Genomic DNA, 22551 nt, shown 5'->3' with positions numbered 1-22551 from the left:
TATTATGCCATATCTCATTGTAATTTACGTTTTTTATGGTTAACAACCGTTGCGATGTGCCTCACGATCCTGGGGTGAATTCCAAACATATGTTGAAACTGCTGCAAATCAGGGTGTTGGATAATGGATGAGTGTAATTTCAATATTTCAAGCTTAAGTTCCTCAAGTTGGGAATTATTGTGTTTAAGAAGGATTCTGATCACTTGGAGACCTGCTTCATTGAAAACATTAACCAGGTCAGTGTAAAGAGCTGATTGTCTGGTTGTTTGGTTAGGTAAACGTGACAAATGCAGTCCTTGTGGCACTATTTTATGGTGCAGGCAAGTAAATACATAAAAATTGTCCAATACGATATTTTTAAATGGAATAAGCAGTCTTTCAAGTTTAAAGAGTACATTTTTGCAGGAATTCGTTTGTGGATTAGAAGTTGTTGAGGTGTGATCAGGATTAATCCTATCTCGATGTGTCTGATCTGTAAGAAAAGGGTTGCTCTGTTCATGTATGTTAAGTAGGTCCAAAGTTTGTTTTTTTAAAAGTTGGTATTCAGAAAAATGGTTATTCAAAAGGTGACCTGTTTGTGGGTTCACTGGGATACCACTTACTGGAGACAGAATGCTGCTCTGTGCTAATAATTAATTCGTATGTTATACATCCTCGCTGCGGAGATGTCATATCACGTATCGACAATAATAATTCAGGTGGGACTGTGTGAGTTGATAGGTACTCCAAAGCAACAGACAGTGGTGTGAGGTTAAATAAAAGTTGACTACTAAAGCCAGGGTCGACTGGGATATCTTTGGCCATGGATAAACACAGAGAGATACTAAATTTCCGAAGAAACTTCAAAAGAACTTCACATTCATCAAGATTGCAGTAAAATAATAAAAGAGGTAAGAAGATCCCAATGGAGACAAGTATTGAGCGCTTCCGTTCTTTACTGATCACAACTTCTTCAGAATGAAATAACTTAGTGCAGTCTTCTGTATAAATTTATTCAGCAAGTCACAAACTAAGAGTTCAACAATTCAAAAACAGTAAGACATTTGTTTGAAAACAGACAGAATAACCAATTTACACTTCAGCTATAAAATAAGAACCCTCCAGTAAGGCTCCTGTAATAGTGACAAAGTGGGTGTGTCTGTTAGAAAATTAACTATACCATCTCAAGGTGCATTTTACATTAAGGGGATTTGGTTCCTTAACTTCGAGTAGTATGTCACAGTCCTCATAAAAGGTGTGAAGTTGTTCTAAAATAAAAAAAAATTGAAACCGGAAAACTGCAGGCAAACAGTACTGTGTTCACCTAAAGCAGTGCTGTTGTCTGAATGCCCTTAAATGTTCTTTGATTCGGTCTGACAACATTCAACAAGTTTTACCATCGTAAAATGAGACAAGTACTACAAACTGCAGCATAAACTACAAATGAACTACGACAGTCATAGTATTTTTTAAAATTAATCTTGTATGAGCAGTGAGTGTAACAAAAAGCATTTCCAGTTAAAATGGAAATGCATGCCACGTAATTTCCAATGTGAACATACCCTGAGGTTTAATGACACCTGGAATGCTTCCTGTCAGAAAGGGTTGATCTCTGTTCTTAAAAGCCACTTTTAGAATCTTAGTCCTTTTAAAGGAAAAAAAAAGGACAGGAGAGACTCCTAGCTTCACACTTAAACTGCTACTACTAGAAAAAGAAGTTATGTACTCACCATAATGTTCCATGCGAGTTGTTTATCTCGCCTTTATTCTCACTGATGGGTTCGGAGCCGATCCTCAGCTCCAACACAGCCGATAGAAAAGCTCAAGGTTTGCCAGTAGCTCGAGACTAAGCCCCTTGTCCCACAATGCACTGCTGGAATTACCTCAGATCTTGTTTGCTGCGAGTATATATATATATATATATATATATATATATATATATATATATATATATATATATATATCCCCTTTTATTTTTTTCTTTTTCTACAAGGAAGCACTTCCCAAAGGGGAAGAAGTATTGAATAACCAGGATGGTACTAGCCTCTAAGTCAACTGTCAGCCAGGAAGGGGAAGGAGGGAGGGACGTGAGAATAAAGGCGAGATAAACAACTCACATGGAACATTATGGTGAGTACATAACTTCTTTATGTGAAGTTGTTACATCTCGCCGTTTGTTCTCACTGATGAGTAGCGTCCCTAGCACCCTCAATCTTGGGTGGCTCATGGAAGTACGTTTTTCAGTACCGTGGAACCAAAGGAAGACCTGTCCCTAGAAGCCTTATCTACTTTGTAATGCGTGATAAAGATATGAGGCTTAGACCAAGTGGCTGCAGCACAAATATTGTCAAGGGGCAATTTAGCTTGAAAGGCAGAAGACATAGAAACGGCACTGGTAGAATGAGCCTTAGGTTTGTGTGTCAATGGCATGTTTGCATTCGCATAAACAAAGGATATACAATCTGATAACCACTTAGATAGGTTTGTTTTAGCCACTGGATTACCTTTTCTGGCCTCCGAAAAGGATACAAAAAGTTGATCTGATTTTCTAATATCCTTAGTTCTATCAAGGTAAAATCTGAGCTGTCTGTGTACATCAAGTTTGTGCAGCATGTATTCCAATTTGTTAGAGTGGTTAGGAAAAAAGACTGGCAACTCAATGACCTGATTGATGCTGGATTCAGAACAGACTTTAGGCAAAAAGGAGGGGTTTGTTCTGAGAGATACTCTATCAGCATGGAAAATCATGTAAGGAGGTCTGATAGATAATGCTTGAAGTTCTGACACTCTGCGGGCAGAAGTAATGGCTACTAGAAATATAGTCTTCTAGGACAAATATTTGAGATTACAAGAAGATGCTGGTTTGAAGGGGGGGGAGAATTATATGAGACAGCATAAAATTTAAATTCCATGGAGAATAAGGGATTTTGACTGGAGGTCTCATGTGAAAAGCACCTTTAAGAAAAGCCTTAGATAACTGGCCCATAATGTTCAACCCATCGAATCCAAGGTGGAAATATGATATGGCGGCTAACTGGACTCGAACTGTGGTAGCTGCTGCTCCTTCCTTAAAAATCTTTGTCAAAAATTCTAAAATGGATGATAAAGGAGCTCGGAAAGGGTCGATTTTCTGTATATTGGCCCAAATTGAGAACCTGTTCCACTTACTGCAGTATAGTTTCCTGGTGGATGGCTTGTGAGAAGACAAAAGGATTTGTCTTGTATCATCTGAGAGTGAATGAAGCCTGGCAATTAGGGGAAGTGGATTAGCCAAGCAGGATGGAGGTCCCCTGACGGGTGTGTCAGAAGGTCCGGAACTGGGTCCAGGATCCATGGATCCTCCAGCAGACGACAGTGAAGGAAGGGGAACCAAATCTGTCGAGGCCAGTAGGGGGCTATGAGGATAACTGTCCTTCCTAGAGATTTTGCTTTCTGTAAAACCTTGGGTATCAATGGAATACGTGGAAATGCATATAGGAGACCTGGAGGCCAATCGTGTACGAGTGCATCTCTCGGGGAATGTCCTGGAGGTGGTATTAGGGCAAAGTAGCTTCTGCATTTGGTATTGATGTGACTGGCAAAGAGGTTGCAGCAAGGCTGGCCCATTTGCGGAAAATCAAATCCGCAACTCGTTAGTTGAGAGACCACTCGTGAGGCAAGAGTATTGCCCTGCTCAGCTTGTCCGCTATCCCGTTGGATTTCCCCGGGATGTGCGTTGCTATCAGAAAACGGTGGGATGACACAGCCCATTGCCATACCCTGAGGGCTTCTCAACAAAGGGTGTAAGACTTGGTTCCGCCTTGTTTGTTCAAGTACCAGACCACTGACATGTTGTCCATCTGAATTGCAATTGTTCCTAGAGGAAGTGAGTTCTGAAAGTACTGCAATGCCAGAAGTACCGCTCTCAACTCCAGAACATTGATATGCAGATGTGACTCTTGATCCGTCCATGTGCCTTGGGCAGTCTTTCCCTGAGAATGCCCCCCACCCCCACCCTATCAGGGAAACGTCCATGGTCACAATGGCTACTGGGGGGGCAAAGGGTCTTCCGATTGTGACATGAAGAGACATCAACCACCACCAAAGGTCTCTCTTGCAAGAATCTGTGATGAGAATCATATGGTGCATCGGTAGTTGTTGGTAAGACCACTGAGCAAAAAAGAGCCATTGAAGGATTCGCATATGCATCCTTGCGAGTGGTACAGCCAGGATTGCTGCCACCATCAGACCTAGCACCTTCAAGGCCTCTGCTGCTGTAGCTTTGTTCTTTGACACCAGTGAGATGACGTGTTGGCAAAGAAGTGTGACTCTTTCGATTGGAAGACGTAGAATGGTGGTTGAGGTATCTAACTCTGCTCCTACAAAAATAGTATGCTGCGATGGTGATAAGGCAGACTTTTCGAAGTTGATTGTAATGCCTAACTGATAGCAGAGTGTCAGAGTATATTGTGTTGCCTGAGTCAATTGATGCCTGGTGGTAGCGGTGAGGAGCCGATCGTCTAGGTATGGAAACACCTGGAATCCTAGACACCTCAGGTGAGCTGTGACCACTGCCATGCATTTGGTGAACACTCTGGGGGCTGTAGTGAGACCAAAGGGCAGGGCTCGAAACTGGTAATGACTGCCTCCCAGCCGAAAACGCAGGTGATCCCTGGAGCATCTAGTCATCTTTATGTGATAGTACGCATCCTTGAGATCTATGGAGCACATCCAACTGTCTTTCCCTACGAAGGGAAGAATGGACTGAAGCGTGACCATTCGGAACTCCTCTTTCTTTACGAATTGGTTAAGTCTGCTGAGGTCCAAGATAGGTCTCCAGTCCCCTGTTTTCTTTGGGACCAAAAAGAATCTTGAGTAAGTTCCGAATCCAAGTTGGTCTGCTGGGACTGGTCGGATGACTCTTTTTTTCTAGCAATTTTTGGACCTCTACGATTGCTTGTTCCCTAAGACTGGGTGGAACATTTGGGATTCTGTTTACAGGAGTGGGAGGGGAAGAGAACGGTATGAAATATCCCCTGGAAATGATGCTTTGTACCCATGTATCTGATGTTAAGTTTAGCCAGGCTTCTGGGTACAAAGATAAGCGACCCCCCCGACTGCCTCCAGAGCTGGACAGCCGGGCCTCCTTTCAGGAGCACTGGTAGGGCTGACCAGGGAACTGGCTTCTGTCATCCTGTTGCTGCGGACCCCCTCTGTCGTGCGGGTGGCATCTTCCGTTATAACCCCCTCCTCTGCCTCTAGAGGGGGTTTCTCCACGTGTGTCCTGAAAAGCTCCCTGTGCTTTTTGGAACCACATTTTCCCGCTCTTAGGGCCCTTGGTATAGGGCCAAGTAGGGGTAGAAAAACAGACTCCAACGGCAGAATGGGTCTTGCCTTCCTGCTCACACCTGGTTAAAGTTTCCTTTACTTTAGGCCCAAACAGGGATGTGCCATCAAATGGGGTGTAGATAAAGACTTAAAGGGCTCCGCAAAGGAACAGAGACGCATTCAGGCTTGTCTCCGTAGAGCAATGCCTGAACTAGCAGCTCTACTCGAACCATCAGTTGCATAATATATGAGACGCATGGACAAGTTCACAACCGAGTTTAGGGTAGTGAGGTGTGTGTTGACTTTGTCGGCAACCCCTGCAGCTACCGTACCCTGGAGAGTATCTCCTAGCTCTTTCAGGAGATCTCTTTGCAGTCTCGTGAAATGGGTTAAATAGTTCAGCGATCGCAGAGAAAAAGTCGCTGAACTAAACATGCGTTTCCCATATCTATCCATGATCCTAGAATCTCTGTTAGGAGGATGGATAGATGCGGATGTTTCAGACACTTCCTTTTTGGTGGCTGCACCTACCACCATGGCTTCGACTGGCATTCCTTTGGTCAAAAAGGCTTTGTCCACTGGGGCAGAGATGAACTTATTCGGCTTCCGAGGGACAGGTTCCATGGCCTCTGGTGACTCCCACACCTTATGAGAGATCAGCTCCATGAATTCGTCGTAAGGCAGAGACACCCAAGAAGTGGAAGGTTGAGACCCAAAAGCCTTCAAGAGCACTGACTTGTCCTCAGTAGGGGGTTTGGACTGCCAATCGCCCCTCTGACTCAGGCTCTCTAATATCTCCACAAAGGAGATATCTTCAGAGGGGGATCAAGGGGACTCTTCTGACTCATCCAAGTCAGTGGCTGATGTCAAAGACTCCTGTGGGGAGTCCAAGAGCCTCCTCTTGCACAGTCTGCTCCTGGGTATCTCCTCAGTGGGGAGATCTGGGGAGGTCTCGGAAGAACAGGGGATGCCCTGTGGAGCTACTTGAGGCTCACGGTCTCTACGCTTAGGGGGACCGGTAGACATAGAAGCGGACACAGGAGCTTGAGGGGAGAAGGAATCCCAAACTGATGCCGACGATGTCTTAAGAGAGAGGACTCTCCTCATGGCATCGAAAGCACCATGGCTCCGACGAGAAGGGGTAGACGGATCTGGAGGGACCATCCGATCCTCCCGCACCGAAACCATGGGCTCCGAGCCTGAGGTAAAAGCAGAGCTCATCCGAGCCGAAGCCCCGAGAGGAAAAGTCGGCACTGACAAATCGGTCCGACTATCCCCCCTGGACCCGACAGGAGAGTGTCTGCTCCTAGCATCCTTGGTCGGCACCGAGGACGTCCGAGTAAATGGAACCGATAACACCAGAGTGGGTCTCGGTTCCATAGGTTCGACAACTATCGGTTTGGGCTCCTTCGGCTCCGAGAGTCCAGTACGGCTCAGAGGAGTAGTCAAGTCCGGTTCAATGGTCTTCGGCTCCGACGAAATGGTCGGGGCCGACAACAATTTAGCAAGTCCTGGTGCCCATAGAATCTTCTGCACTAGCCGATCCATATCCATATCTGAGAGGCTGACTGAAGACTTCGAGGAATGCACCGAAAATGCTGACTGGAGCAGAGGAGATGAGGGAACCTCAGAGACCGGCTCCAAGACTGCGAGCTGGCTACGAACCAAAGGGACACTCGGTTCCGAGGACTGTGGAACCGATGACCCTGTACCCTCTAATCTTTTTGCCTTCTTAGTAAGTTTAGAATCTGCTGAAGATTTAGAAGATTTTGAAGAAGTGCTGGCACCTTCCTGGCTACCCAACACCTCAGAGAAAGTATGCTACAGCAACCCCCTATCAATGAGTTTTCTCCTTCTCTCTAAGAGTACCCTAGAGGAAAAAGAGTGGCAAATACTGCAAGAGTCTTGGAGGTGTTTAGCCCGCAGACAGTAAACACATTGGACATGCCCGTCAGTGACAGACATTTTCTGTCCACAATCTGTACATTTCTTAAACCCCGATTTGGGATGAGACTTTTCCCTCTCATCTGACATGTTTGAAACACGCACACCACAAAATTAACCTGTAGAGGTTAAATACAGGGCTAACTAGGCCCACACTAAAAAAAAAAAAAAAAAACTAATAACAAGAAGAAAATTGTTAAATCTAAATAGGGCTAACAAAAGGCCCAACACTAAGAAACTAAGCCAACACAGGGCACTATCTACTACAATCTAATCTACTTATAACTATAGTATTTTAACGAGAAACACACACACACACACACACACACACACACACACACACACACACACACACACACACACTAAATAAAGAATAATCTATCAAAAAGAAGGAGAAAGAATTTTTTTAAACTTGCGATTTAGCAAAAAATGGTCCGAGCTGACTGGATCGCCGAGATCTCTCTTGCCGCGGCAAACTAAATCTGAGGTAACTCCAGCAGTGCATTGTGGGATAAGGGGCTTGGTCTCGAGCTACTGGCAAACCTTCAGCTTTGTTATTGGCCATGTCCGAGCCAAGGATCGGCTCCGAACCCATCTGTGAGAATAAACGGTGAGATTTAACAACTTCACGTATAATGTTCCAGTTATTCGAATCAATGTTGTGGATCACAAACATGTCCCGGCTAATAGGTAGTGGGAAACTCAGGAATCTGTCTGTGTGCTTGGCTGCTTGAAACCTGTGTGTCAAACCCATACTTAAGAATAGCTTTGCATTTAGTATGTCTTGCTGCAGCAACTTCATCATATACAACCACCACCACTTTCAACACTTAAACACTCATACTTTCACTTACCTACCGTAACCCACACCTAAAACTTCCAAACATACTCACATACACTCCAATACCTACTCAAAACCCTTAAAAATATATTCACTTACCTCAATCTCCAGCCAAATCCACACACCAAACTGTACCCCAGGCACACAGTACATCCCACATCAAGTACCGAAACACCATAACCGCGACTTCGACATTTCTGAATTTGCAGTTATGAAGTTTTGGTATTTAGAAGATTCGACTTTATGGTCTCGAAATACTGAAATTCGATATTTCAGTATTTCGAGATTATGAAGTGAAACCACATATATATATATATATATATATATATATATATATATATATATATATATATTCACATATGTACACACACACACACACACACACACACACACACACACACACACGCACGCACACACAAACACACATATATATATATTTATAGGCATAAAACTTCTACAGCTATAGGGAAAAACAACACCAGAACCAGTAAATGAGCGCACTTTTGTTCTTTTAATATGTAAGAACTTCTTCAGAAATAAGAAGGTACAAAGGAAATCAGAAATATACACTTAATTTCGTAAATATGGCAATAAAGCAGTAAAACAGTAACTGAATAAAGGAACATTATGGGGCTGTCAGAAGTTCTGACTCTCGAGATGCGCTAGCTAGACATTCGTTGACTTGTACTAATTTGAAATACTTCTGTTTTTAGTATTACATCAAGTTGAACTGGTTTTGGTTGTTATGCTATACTTCTGGAGGTTAGGGAACTCAGATGGCAGCTTTTGCTGGGAGCAGATTCAGCTCCTGGTTTGAATGACAACATCAGTTTAAAATGTGCTTTGAAATGGTTTACATGAGTTCACATGACAGACTCGCTTTTCACTAGTTTGCTTTACACTGTACATGGTTTTTCAGGTCACTTCATTACCTTATTATGATATGTTATTTCATTGGCTGTTACTATTTTACGTTTTATTGCCATATGAGGACATGGAGTGTATATTTACTGATTTTCTTTGTACCTTCTTATTTCTGAAGAAGTTCTTACATATTAAAAGAATGAAAGCGTGCTCAATTACTGGTTCTGGTGTTGTTTCATCCTATAGCTGTGAAAGTTTTTTCCCAGTGTAAAGTTCTTTCTTTCGTTTTGCAGCTTATCGGTATAAATATATATATATATATATATATATATATATATATATATATATATATATATATATATACATATAGATAGATATATAGATATATATATATATATATATATATATATATATATATATACACACACAGACACACACACACACATATATATATATATATATATATATATATATATATATATATATACACAAACATATAAATATATGTATGTATATACATGTTTTCATATATATATATATATATATATATATATATATATATATATATATATATATATATATATATTCAGATCTACTTTTCTTCATCAAAATTACACTTGTTCGAAAAAGAAAAGTAGACCCCCACTTCAGCAAAAGTGCACTTCAACGAAACTGCACTTTTGCTGAAGTATAGTCGCAGGATCGGCTAACACAAACAAAAAACACAGAAAAAAAACATCTTTTGCTTATTCCCACTGTACCACGATCTCAGCACTAGTTTGCTTAGTTGTACATCAACACTAAACATTGATGTACAACTAAGATTACATGCAAATTGCATGTTTTTATTACTTCTTTTTTGTTTTTTTTCTTTTATTTTTATCTTCACATGAAAGTGCATTTTTGACAAAATCCACTTTTGCGGAAGTGCACTCGTGAAAAAGAAGTTATGTCTTACCATAATGTTCCATGTGAGTTGTTGATCTTCTTCCAGTCATCACTGATAGGTTTGGTTCCGAGCCCTCGGAACCGAGTCGGCCTAATACCAAGCTCGCTTACACCAAAAACTCTTGAGCTAAGCTGCTACCCACAATGCCGTTCTCCCAGTTACCTCAAATCGAGTTTGCATGCAACATATAGAAGAAAAAATAGAAAACAGAGGCCATTTCTGCGCAGAACCCCTGAAACACCACAAGGACCCAGAAGATCCACCAGGAACTTTTGGTGGTGGACGGTGGGAGGGTGTGATGATTGGAAGAAGATCAACAACTCAGATGGAACGTTGTGGTAAGACATAACTTCTTTATCTGAAGTTGTTAATCTTCTTCCTATTCATCACTGATGGGACAGAATCCCAAGCTACTTGGATAACCTGGGTGGCCCTTATGGAAGAACATTCCTAAGAACTATTGAGCCGAAGGCCGCTCTTCCCCTGGAGACCAAATCCAATTTGTAATGTTTGATAAAGGTATGGGGTTTAGTCCAAATGGCTGCTGCACAAATGTCATACATGGAAGCCCTGGAGTGAAAGGCAACTGAAGTTGCGATGGCCCTGGTTGAATGACCTTTGATTTGAACAGGTTTAGATTAATTCGCAAGGGAATATGAAAAGGTAATGCAATTTCTGAACCATTTTGATAAAATAACTTTTGATACAGCACATCCCATTCTAGGACCAGAGAAGGAAATTAAAAGTTGGTCTGACATGTGGAAGGACTTAGTCCTGTTCAAGTAAAAATGTAGTTGTCTATGTACATCCAATGAATGAAGGCAGTATTCTCCCTTGTTGGAATAACTTGGGAAAAACAAAGGAAGCTCAATGGACTGGTAATAGAGAAATCAGAAACTACTTTGGGAAGAAAGGATGGGTTAGTACGAAGGGATACTCTGTCCTTATGGAAGATTAGATTTGGACTCTTAATGCATAAGGCTTGTAACTCAGAAATCCGTCTGGCTGATCTGACCGCTAACAAAAACAAAGATTTCCATGACAGGAATTTTAGATCACATGTCGCAGCAGGCTTGAAGGGGGGTAGAGAGGGAGACTGTAGAACCCGAGAGAGATTCCATGTCTCTACAGGTTGCCTGATAGGAGGTCTGCTATGGAAAACTCCCTTGAGAAAGGTCTTACAAAGTTGGGTGGGGATAAGAGGGATGCCATCCGAACGGTTATGGAAATTGGAAATAGCTGCTAAATGGACTCAAATGGTAGAAGCTGATGCCCCATTGTCAAACAGCTCAGAGAGATACTAGAGTATAGCAGCTGTAGGAGTTGAAAAAGGATCTAGTATCTCATTATTAGACCAGATAGCAAATCTTTTCCACTTGTCTCTAGAGTTTTCTGGTGGATGGTTTATGGGAGGCCAGAATAATATTGTGGACAGGTGAGGAAAGGGTTTCCTGCCTGGCGACTAATGGAAGTGGAGAAACCAAGCTGTCAGCTTGAGAGTGGACAGATTTGGGGAAGTCAGTCCTTGTGGGTGAGATATCAGGTCCTGACGAGTGTCCAGGATCCAAGGAGGTTGTTAACAGGTGAGGTTGGAGGAAGGGAGACCACACTTGTCGAGGCCAGAAAGGGGCAATGAAGATTACTTTGCATCTCAACCAGATTGCTTTCTTTAGAAATAGGGGTATCAAGGGAATCGGAGGATAAGCATCGAGGAGACCCGTGTGCCAATCATGAGTCAAAGCGTCTCTCGGTGATTCCCGTCTGGGGGAAAGAGGGCAAAGTAGCTACTGCATTTTTTGTTTGACAGGGAAGCAAAAAGACCGCAGTAAGGCTGGCCCCAATGGCTGAAGATTTCTGCCATCACGTTCGGGTTGAGAGACCACTTGTGTGGACGGAGGATGCATCTGCTCAGCCTGTCCGCAATCACATTGGAACTCCCCAGGATATGCATTACAATTAGAAAGCAGTTGGAAGCTATCGCCCAATACCAAATTCTCATGGCCTCGTGACATAGGGGCTAGGATTTGGTCCCTCCCTGTTTGTTTATGTACCAGACGACAAACACATTGTCCGACTGGATTGCAATCATTCCCGACGGAAGGAGTGGATGAAGTGCCTGCAACGCTAACAGCACCGCTTTTAACTCCAGGAAGTTGATATGCAAGTTGACCTCCAAGCTGGACCATGTGCCTTGGACTGCCCCCCCCCCCCCTATCAGGGAAGCGTCCGTGGTCGCCGTGGCATTGGGTTGGGGAGTCTGGAAGGGGCAGCGCCAAAGGATTTCATCTGTCCTCTTTCACCAGAGGAGATCTTGCTTGCAAGAATTGGTGATGAGGATCTGTGAGTTTAGAGAATGGAGGTTGGATACCCACTGGTACAAAAGGAGCCATTGTAACAGTCTCATATGCAATCTAGCCAGGAGAACAATCGGGATGGCTGCTGCCATAGACCCCAGAGCTTGTAGAACTTCCCTTGCAGACACCTTCCTTCGACCGAGTATCACTTGTACTTGTAATCTTAATCTCTGAAGTCTGTGAGAAGGGAGAGAGACTTGCCTTGAGTATTGAATATTGCTCCTATGAATTCCAACTGTTGGGCAGGATGAAGGTTGGATTTTTCCCAGTGTATTGTGATGCCTAGAAACTCTGCAAGTGCTTGAGTGCAGCGGAGGGCCATGACCAGTATGCGCATGGTGGGGGTGGAGAAGGGCCAATCTTCTAGATATGGAAACACATGGAATCCCTGAAGTCTCAGATGAGCTGTTACCACTGCTAGGCATTTCGTTAACACTCTGGGGGCCATCAAGAGACCGAATGGCAGGGCTCTGAACTGGTAATGACCGTCTCCCAGCCGAAAGCAAAGGAGACTCCTGCAGCACTTGTCCATTTTGATGTGGTAATACGCATCTGGAGATCTATCGAGCACATCCACACACCCTCCCAAAGAAATGGGAGAATGGATTGTATGGTGACCATATGGAATATGGTCTGAACTACTAATTTGTTTAGATGGCTGAGGTCCAAAATGGGTCTCCAGTCCCCGTTCTTTGGCACCAAAAAGAATCTTGATTAGAAACCGGATCCGCACTGGTCTGGGGGGACTTGTTGGATGACTCATTTTAGACACAGTTTTCTTATTTCTGAAGCTACTTCTTCCCTTTGAATGGGTGGAACAACGGGAAGGCATTTTGGAGGTCTTGGGTAAGAGATTGGAGGGATGTAATAACCTCTAGAAATTATTCTCTGCACCCACTGATCGTTTGTAATAGAGCACCAGGCAGACTGGTGCAGAGAAAAACGAGCCCCGACTGCTTCCAATGGAAAGCAATCGGACAGCGCTTCAGGAGCGCTGATAAGGTCATCCAGAGAAATAATCCCTGGAGTCCTGACTTTGGGGACCCCCTCTGCCCCTAAAGGGGCATCTTCCATTATTGGAACCCCCTCTGCCTCTGGGGGAATCCTCACCACGTGCACTATGGAAAGGGCCTTGAGATTTTTTGTGCCATATCTTTCCACTCCTCTGGTTCCTGAAGAAAGAGTGCTAAGGTTTGGAAAAATGTAGGCCAATGGCAGACAAGGTTTTTCCATCCTGCTCGCACCTGGCTAATGTGTCCTTCACTTTAGAACCGAACAAAGTGGATGGTTCGATAGGGGCGTTCAAGAAGGAAGACTTGAAGGAGTCTGCGAGGTCACAAATGTGCATCCATGCATGGCGTCTCATAACTACTCCTGCACCTGCAGCTCAAGCTGCCCCTTCAGTTGCGTGGGACAGCAACCTCATGGACGAGTTGGAGATGGACTCTAGGGTAGCAAGCTGAGAAGCAACTTTATCGCATGCCCCCATCAGAAACTTGACCCGCGAGGGTACCAGAGAGTTCAGAGATGAGATCCCTTTGGAGCCTCGTAAAATGTGCCAAATAATTCAGAGACCTGACAGCAAAGGTCGCTGAGGGAAAGACTCGCTTCCCTAATCTGTCTACTGCCCAGGAGTCTCTGTTGGGAGGATTTACAGTAGGGCTTTCCAATGCAAGGTCCTTTTTTGTGGTGGCCGCCACCACCATAGCATCTACTGGTAATCATCTAGACGAATGGGGGTGTTCCTCTGGTGGGGAAAGTATCTTGTCTGGTCTCCGGAGAATGGCCTCAATGGTATCAGGGTTTTTCCATGCCCGCTGCACGATGAGCTGGACTAGCTCATCGGCAGGTGGAGTCACCCAAGAAGTAGAGGGCCGAGAGCGGAAGGCCTGCAGGAATACGGACTCCTTCGAGGGCATTGGAGGGCTTCCAGTCACCCTTCTGCCTCAAAATTTTCAGGATGTCTCCAAAGTCAGGGGGTGACCATGGGGATCCTTCCCCATCATCGTAATCCGTGTCCTCAGTGAGGGACTCCTCTGGGGAGTCCATGTGTTTCCTCTTACATGCCCGCTTCCAAGGAGCTTCTTCAGTGGGAGCGCCTGAAGAAGACTAAGAAGGGAGGTTACCCTGCACAGGGGGTTCCTGAGGCTTGCGCTCTCGGTGTCCTGGGGAGGCGGCCTGTGATAGCTGAAGCTCAAAAGGAGCAGGGGAAGGTCCGACATAGGAGGAGCGCTTCCCGAAGCAAGCACCCTCTCCATGAGCTGGAAGGCAGGCCCACCCAAAGAGGAATGGGAGCCCGGAACAGAAGAAGACAATCTCGAAATGGGGGTCACACTCCGCTCCACGCAGCTCGCTCCCGTGGACAGAGCCTCAAGGAAAACCGGGGTGGGTTTCGTCCCTGGATCCGAAGACGGAACCAATAAAAAACCTGGAACCATACTTGCAGCTGGGAGTTCCACACCCCAAGCTTGAGCATGGGGAAGAGGTGGTTCCGAATGAACGGAACCCAAAGGGACCTCGGAGCCTCAGAGAAGGACACTGTCGACACTGAGGAAAGGATTCCCCCAAAGACATCGGAGCTATGGGCCTCGGAACCGAAGGGTCCAAGGGAGGAGAATAAGTGGGAGGCACAAAGGACCCAAAACCCGGAATGGGATGGGTTTCAGGAAAATTTGCAATTCCTCTGGGTGTCAACAGCTGACCAAACAGGCACATCACATCCAATTCCGATGGACTCTTGGTGGACCTTACCAACACTCCTGAGGGGGAGTGAGGTCGGTCCAAAAAAGGGCTAAAAGCTTGTCCTGAAAATGGATCCACAGACGGGGAGTACTGGGTCCGTGGTGTAAGAAAGGTCGGCAATGATGATTCCAGTTTCGAGAAAGGCAAAAGGGGCACTATCGGTGCCATAAAAGGACTTGGAGACGAGGGAATAGCTGGAGTGGTGGTCATTATTGACTGCGAAGAAGTATTCGGTACTGACTTCGGAATGGAGATGGGCGAAGTCGGTGCCGAAGTAATAGCAGGCAATAAGGTTGGAGCCAAAATCACACTTGGAACCGTAGCAGTCGGTGCTGAGTGCTGCACCGAAGTGGAAGTCATAGAAATAACTGCAGAGACCACTGGAGCTGAACTCGGAGCCGAGGAGGCAATCTTGTGCCCCATGGAGGACTTGTGGGCCTTATGCTTATGAGGCTTGCCCTTCTCACCAGACAGTGATGACGGGTCAGAATGAGGACGTTTTTTGTCCTTTGATGGAGGGGTTGAGACCTCCGACGCAGAAAGAGCCTCAGAAAAAGGTACAGAAAGCAGGACTTTCAGAATAAGTTTATTTTTCCTTTCACTCAGCGTCCGCTGACTGAAACTGACACAAATCTGACAGGGAGGCTTCACAGATATGTGAGAAACCCCCAGACAATAGACACAATCGTCATGCAAGTCACTATTGGGGAGTTTACCATTGCAGGAAGTGCAATGCTTAAACCCCGAAGTCCCTTTCTTTTCTGACATATCCAGTATCGCTTTAAGAAACTGAAAGTTTAGAGTGAAGAGAAGAGAGAAAATACCAGCAATGGTATAAAGAAAACCACGAGGGCAAAGAAGGGCATTTACCAACAAAGGAAAGAGGAGGATACCCGTGGGTAGAGCTGAATAAAGGTAACAAGATATAAAGAGGTTTTAGAAAGAAAAACTTACAAAATACAATAAATTTTGACAAAATAAAAATACTTAGCTGGAGAGCTTGGTGAAAGGCTGCTATATGGCTGCGCGGCAAACGAGATCTGAGGTAACTGGGAGAAGGGCATTGTGGGTAGTAGCTTAGCTCGAGAGTTTTTGGTGTACGCGAGCTTGGTATTAGGCCGACTCGGTTCTGAGGGCTCAGAACCGAACCCATCAGAGATGAATAGGAAGAAGATTAACAACTTCAGATTTTATGTTTTGTTGAAACGTAAATTCATTGTAGTAAATGGATCCCATATATTTGTTGTTGTTGATGTGTCTTTCAGCTTTTCCCGGTTAGGGGTCGCCACAGCGGAACTGCGGTCCGCTAATGATTGGTAGTTGATTTTTACATGCCGAGTTACCAGCCCTGATGCACAACCTTCAACGAAGGTACGCCCATTCACGCATGTCTCCACGCAGAAGACGATCTAGTTGAGAATCGAACAGGACAGAGTCTTACTGTGAGGCGACAACGCTACCGCAGCACACCCACCGTGTATAAAAACATTTGTATACATATATATATATATATAGATATATATATATATATATATATATATATATATATATATTATAACCACAAACTATGAAGAATTAGAATTATAAAAAAATAGAACTTCAATGGCCTTTCTTTTAGTCCACTGAAGTTCTATTTTTATATATGTAATATACATAGATATATAGACACATACATATATACACATATAAACACACACACACTATATATATATATATATATATATATATATATATATATATACACACACACACACACATACACACACACACACACACACACACACACACACATATATATATATATATATATATATATATATATATATTACATACACACGCGCATGAGCGCGCACACACACAAAGACACAAATACACGTGTGTCCACAGTTAATTTCGGCACTAGCTTTGGTCAATATCTACTTAGGTGACAACATTTCATCAAATAACCACATGGTAGACAGGTGTGAGAGTCTGAACAATTTTTACAGTTGGGAAATATGCCCTTTCCCCAAAATTGTAATATCTCTGAGTTAGTATATATAATTAGTAGGCACCTGATAAAAACACATTTTTATTTTTTCAGTTTAATTTTTGCATGCAGCAATGCATGCAAAGTAGCATGTTGACATTTACAATGTTGTGAACATCATTGTTTGGAAGCTATGACCAAAAAAAAAAAATATATATATATATATATATATATATATATATATATATATATATACACACACACACACACACACATACACACATACACACATATATACATACATATATTTTTATATATATATATATATATATATATATATATGCATATATGTGTGTATATTCTAAGTACCAGGAAAAACGTACCTGTCCAGTCACTCCCAGCATATGTCAACCAGTCAGCTGCAAATCTTCAATGCATAGCTCTTTTTCCATGTAAATGTACCCAAATGACACAATTTGTGTAAAAATGATAAAGATTTATAAATACAGTCACACTTCACTTAATGGTGGCTTTCTGTTCACTCGCAGTATTTGTTATTCAGTTCCCAGTAGGGATGCCTTCTGTATGGAGCATGTTCTCCCTATATCTATGTAAACTTTTGCTAGATGCTTCAGTTTCTTTCAACATCTCAAAAAGATGTCATAGGTGAACTGGCAACCCTCCAAACTGCCCAAAGGTGAAGGTATGGTGTGTGTGCGAGTGTCTCTGCATGTGTATGTTCTGTGATAGCTCCTATATGACAGTCTTCAGCCTCCCCATGACCCCGAAATGGGTTAGCAAGTATAAAGGAATGATGTACCACATAACCACAGCATTTCTGAAGGACTTAAAAGCCCTAAATAATTGTCATTCAGAGCAATACAAAAATGCCATGTATAACTTAAAACTGCAAAGAAGTGCAGAATGTTAATGATTAGGTACAGCAGCACCACTAATTATAATTTCACAGTCTTCAAGACTGAACAAAAACTAAATTTTAAGAGGCTTGGGTAACCTATAGCTTAGTAAAGATTTCATGAGGCACAGTATAGTTGATGCCACAAATGTGTACTTCACATGCAGAGTGACTCCAGAAGGATCTAGCCACCTCTCCACTTCTGTGATGCCTCACAAAAAGAGGATCCATCATCAAGTGTTGCTTTGCAATGCTTTCATAATCCATGCATCTAATTAAGGACTGGAAGACATGAGGTGGTGCCACAGAGGTATAAGAGAAATTTTGCTACTAAAGAAAAGGATATAGTAAAAATATAAACTCCAAATGAACATTACAATTCCCTGCAATTCACAAGTGATTGAATGGCATGACTCTGATTTTGCCTATTTTTACAGCTCTGCATTTACAGTTCCTAGAAAGCAATGCATTTAGACAGCACTGATAAATCTCAGCCAGAAGGTACTCACCTCTTTGGGCAGCAGGGAGATGAAGTCCCTCTGAAACTGTGGCTCGATAACCTGCATCATGTACTTAATCTGCGATGGTTCACAGCAGTCAATTAGCTCATCCAGAGCCAACAGTTTCTCTTGGCCAGTCCACCTCTACAGATCAACACAATACGTTAGTGACATACAGCAGGTACACGGAAACATCCTCCAATGCTTGACACCTTATACAACAATAAAGTACAAAGAATGACCAACTTCCTACTCTGCGCTGATACATAAAAACACAATCTTGTATGAGCAAAAACATCTCAGACAGAAAAGGGCATTGTTTCCTAAGATGTGCCCAAGCAGAATATACAGCATACACATTTTCAAGCGATTTAAGTGAGGATCAATTTGAAAATGAGAATTAAAAACTAGAAAGGAGGATTCCAGCCAATAAACATAAATGGTATAGTACTGGTACAGAGATTCATTCCAAGAAGACGTAAGCTTCAGTCACATTTATCATTCTATACGCCTTGCCTTTTTGAGATGTTTTCCTTATTTCTTTAAACCATATTTTGAAATACACAAGCAGGCACAGTCCATTCTATAAAATGTAATATGTCATGAACTTCCTTAATTCATATTGCTTTCAAAAGTAACAATACAAATACTAATCCTCAAAAAATCTTACTTGGATACCAGGACTAGGTGTTAGAGTGGCCAAACAACACTAAGAAGACATTGTACAATATACCAAAGGCAATTTAATCATAGCTGGATATTTCAAATGCATTATAAAAGAAACTGACACAAACACTAAAACTACACGTAAGAGATCACCTTTAACAAAGTTGTTATCTGAGTTTGTTGAAACTTTTAATATAGTTGACATAAATGAGTATGCTATCCCAGATTCACTATTCTTTACACATTTTTCCCATAGACATAATACATACTCTAGAATAGATAGAGTGTACATAACAAAGGATTTAACCTCTAAATTAAATAAAGTCAAGACAATTTCATGTCCATTTTCGGACCATAACGTTTGAGATAGACTTATGTTTCAAGAGAAGGATATCAGTAACAAGAATACCATCTTACATGACAAATCTCATTTATATTAAAGAGACACAAACATTCCTAGATATCAATCTTACAAAAGATGTATCTGAAATATATATATGGGATGCACTGAAAGCATACCTATATGGAAGAGCGGTGGGATGGTATAAAAATAAACAAAAACAGTGGAATAAGGAATTAATGGAATTACAGTCAAAAGTAGATAATTTAAAGCTTGATATTCAAAATGGAAACACCAACTTAATAAAAGAACTAGAAGATACTAATAAAAATACACAGAGACGCTACACCACAAAACAATGATCAACTTAGAAAAAATTAAACTATGTTACTATTCAATGAACCCTAAAAACCAACGAAGAATAGCAAATAGGACTAAAAAGATTATTAAAACAAATCAAATCAAGGAAATACATAATACAGAAACCAAAAAGAAAGTATCTGATTTAGAAGGAATACTAGAAGCTTTTAGGCTATTTTTTTCATAAACTTAATAATCAAAATGAGAAAACAGAAACACATTCAGCATTGAAAGCTTTTCTCAAAAACAATGTTAAAGTTAGGTTATTAGAGGAGCAGGTACAACTAATAGATAAACAAATAACAATGACAGAACTTAAAGCTGAAGTAAATAAGCTAAAATTAAACAAAGCTCCAGGTATAGATAATATCACCCCAGAAATGTTTAAATTACTATCAAATGAGGCTTTGCTGTTGTTATTGAATGTCTTTACATCAGTTAAAAATGGTAAAGACATTCCTCCTCCTTGGAAGTACACATTAATATCACCAATTCTGAAACAAAATAAAGATCCCAGTGAATGTTCATCATACAGACCCATTTCACTTCTTAATATAGATTATAAAATTTTTATGGCAATACATGCTGCTCGAATAAAACAATTACTACCACTTTTGAAAGAGGAGGATCAAACAAGTTTTATAAAAGATAGGAACACTTATGACAACATTAAAAGAATTCTTTCCTTAATTGATTATATAAATGTCACAAAAAACAAAATGAATGTTATTAGCTTAGACATAAATAGCGCATTTGATTCAGTGAACTGGGATTATCTGTGGTTAGTTTTAGAAGAATATGGCTTCTCAAACAACTTCACTTTGTTAATAAAATCATTATATGAAAAATCACTGGCTTATATAAAACTGGGATCTTGTCTGTATAAATCTATTAAAATAACTAAGGGCACAAAACAAGGCTGCCCTCTTTCTCCGTTATTGTTTGCGCTAGTCATTGAACCCTTAGCAAATAATATACGTATGGATAAAAATATTGAAGGAATACAACTAGACAACAGCCTAGAGCTTAAAATTCAACTTTTTGCTGATGATATTTTAATTACCTTAAAAAATAATAATAGCAGTTTAAAAGCATTATGGGACTCCATTCAAAACTTTCAAAACTTTTAAAGTCTTAAATTTAATGAGAACAAAACAAATGTATTGCTTATAAATACTAATAAAAAAGATCTAAATAAAAAATACCATAATTATATCTCTACCGATAATATAATTAAATACTTGGGAATTATAGTAACTAACAACCTAGATACTACAACTGAAACAAATTATAAAGAGACCTTAAATAATATTAAAAATCTAATACAAAGATGGAATAAATTCTTCTTTTCAATGGAAGACAGGCTTTATATAATTAAAATGGTCATATTTCCAAAAGTTCTTTATGTCATACAAGCTTGTTCTTTGCCACCAGCTAAATCGCACCTAAAACAATTAAATGATTTAATGGTAAGATTCCTATGGTATCCTAAAAAAACAAAGATAGCTATGAAGTATCATCTAGATGATTGGGATATAGGTGGCATAAGTTTACCAGACATAGAAATATATTTGCATTCATCCATTATTAAAACAATATCATTATGGCTAAATACAAAATATACATCAAAATGGAAGCTAGTTCATGAGAGAATCTGGTTAAAATCAGGATTTGTAGTAGCAAATAAGTATACAGATTTCATACCAAACAATTTTCTATGGCTGATGAAGGAATATATGATGATACATAAGAATAAAAATATAAGTTCCAAATACATTATTTATACATTAAAAATTTTCCAAAATTTTATTAATAGCAATCCTGATATTAAAGCATGGTCATTTCTTTTATATCCAGTAGCGTACACACAAGGTAATATAATAACATTTAATATGGAAGTAGTCAACATGCTTAAAGAAAAGGGATTAATATATTGGCATCAATTGCTAAACTTTGGAAAACCTCTGACAATAGACCAGATTAAACAGAAATTAAATATGGAAGATAGTTTGTGGTTACATGTACAAGAATTAAGACAGTATATATTAAGCAAACAAGAAACAATGCAACCATCAATAAGACAAAATGTTCCTAACCTTATAGAACATATAATATTACTAACGAATCAACCCATTACTGGAAAGGGATACTTATCATCTATTTATAAAACCAACAAAAAAATAAAAATGCATAATAATGACAAAATATGGAATTATTATAGATCAGTTAATGGACATGTGCCAAATGACAGAGATAAAAAACTAATTCTTCTCTCTCCAAAGCAGACATCACTTTCATTACATTGGAGACTTTTTACATGGCAATTCATACACAGATCTTATGTAACCCCTCATAAAATGGAACTTATTTTTAAGAAAAATATTGGCTGCTGGAGATGTGATTTATCAATAAAAGCAGACTGGCAACATATGTTCTACGAATGCCATTTAATTAAACCATATTGGGATAAAATAAATTATTTTCTGCAAATGGTATTCAATGATAAATTCCAGATTTCCAAATCTATTATTTTGTTTAATGCACCTGTACCCGATTGTGTGCCAAGAACAAAATATGTAATCTTATGGACTCTCCTAGCTATTGCAAGGAAGAAAATTACATCAAACTGGAAATCCAAAGCTTCTCCAACTTTTAAGCAATTCATGAATATGGTGTCAGCAATTGGAAATGAACACTATTATAGGAAGAACTGAAAGAACTACATCATTATACGTAGCATGGCAAAAAGTAACTGAAATACTGGAGAATAATGACTGCAGCAGATTATAATCAGGAAACAATTGTATAGAAAGTCAATTA

General features: G+C 41.0%; 1 protein-coding gene across 2 annotated transcripts in view; it reads right to left on the bottom strand.

The window, feature by feature from the left end:
• The window catches only part of LOC122803352 (F-box/WD repeat-containing protein 7-like), a 1891371-nt gene that overhangs the window by 713199 nt on the left and 1155621 nt on the right, over window positions 1-22551 (bottom strand). For both annotated transcript variants that reach the window (XM_044072926.1, XM_044072927.1), the window contains one exon: window positions 18375-18509. In XM_044072926.1, coding sequence (XP_043928861.1) covers window positions 18375-18509 — 135 coding nt within the window. The remainder of the gene's footprint in view (window positions 1-18374; window positions 18510-22551) is intronic.

The sequence above is a fragment of the Protopterus annectens genome, chromosome 5.part1 (assembly GCF_019279795.1).
Source record: "Protopterus annectens isolate FY-2018-M chromosome 5.part1, PAN1.0, whole genome shotgun sequence".
NCBI lineage: Eukaryota > Metazoa > Chordata > Ceratodontiformes > Protopteridae > Protopterus > Protopterus annectens.
This window is presented reverse-complemented; position numbering and strand designations above follow the sequence as displayed.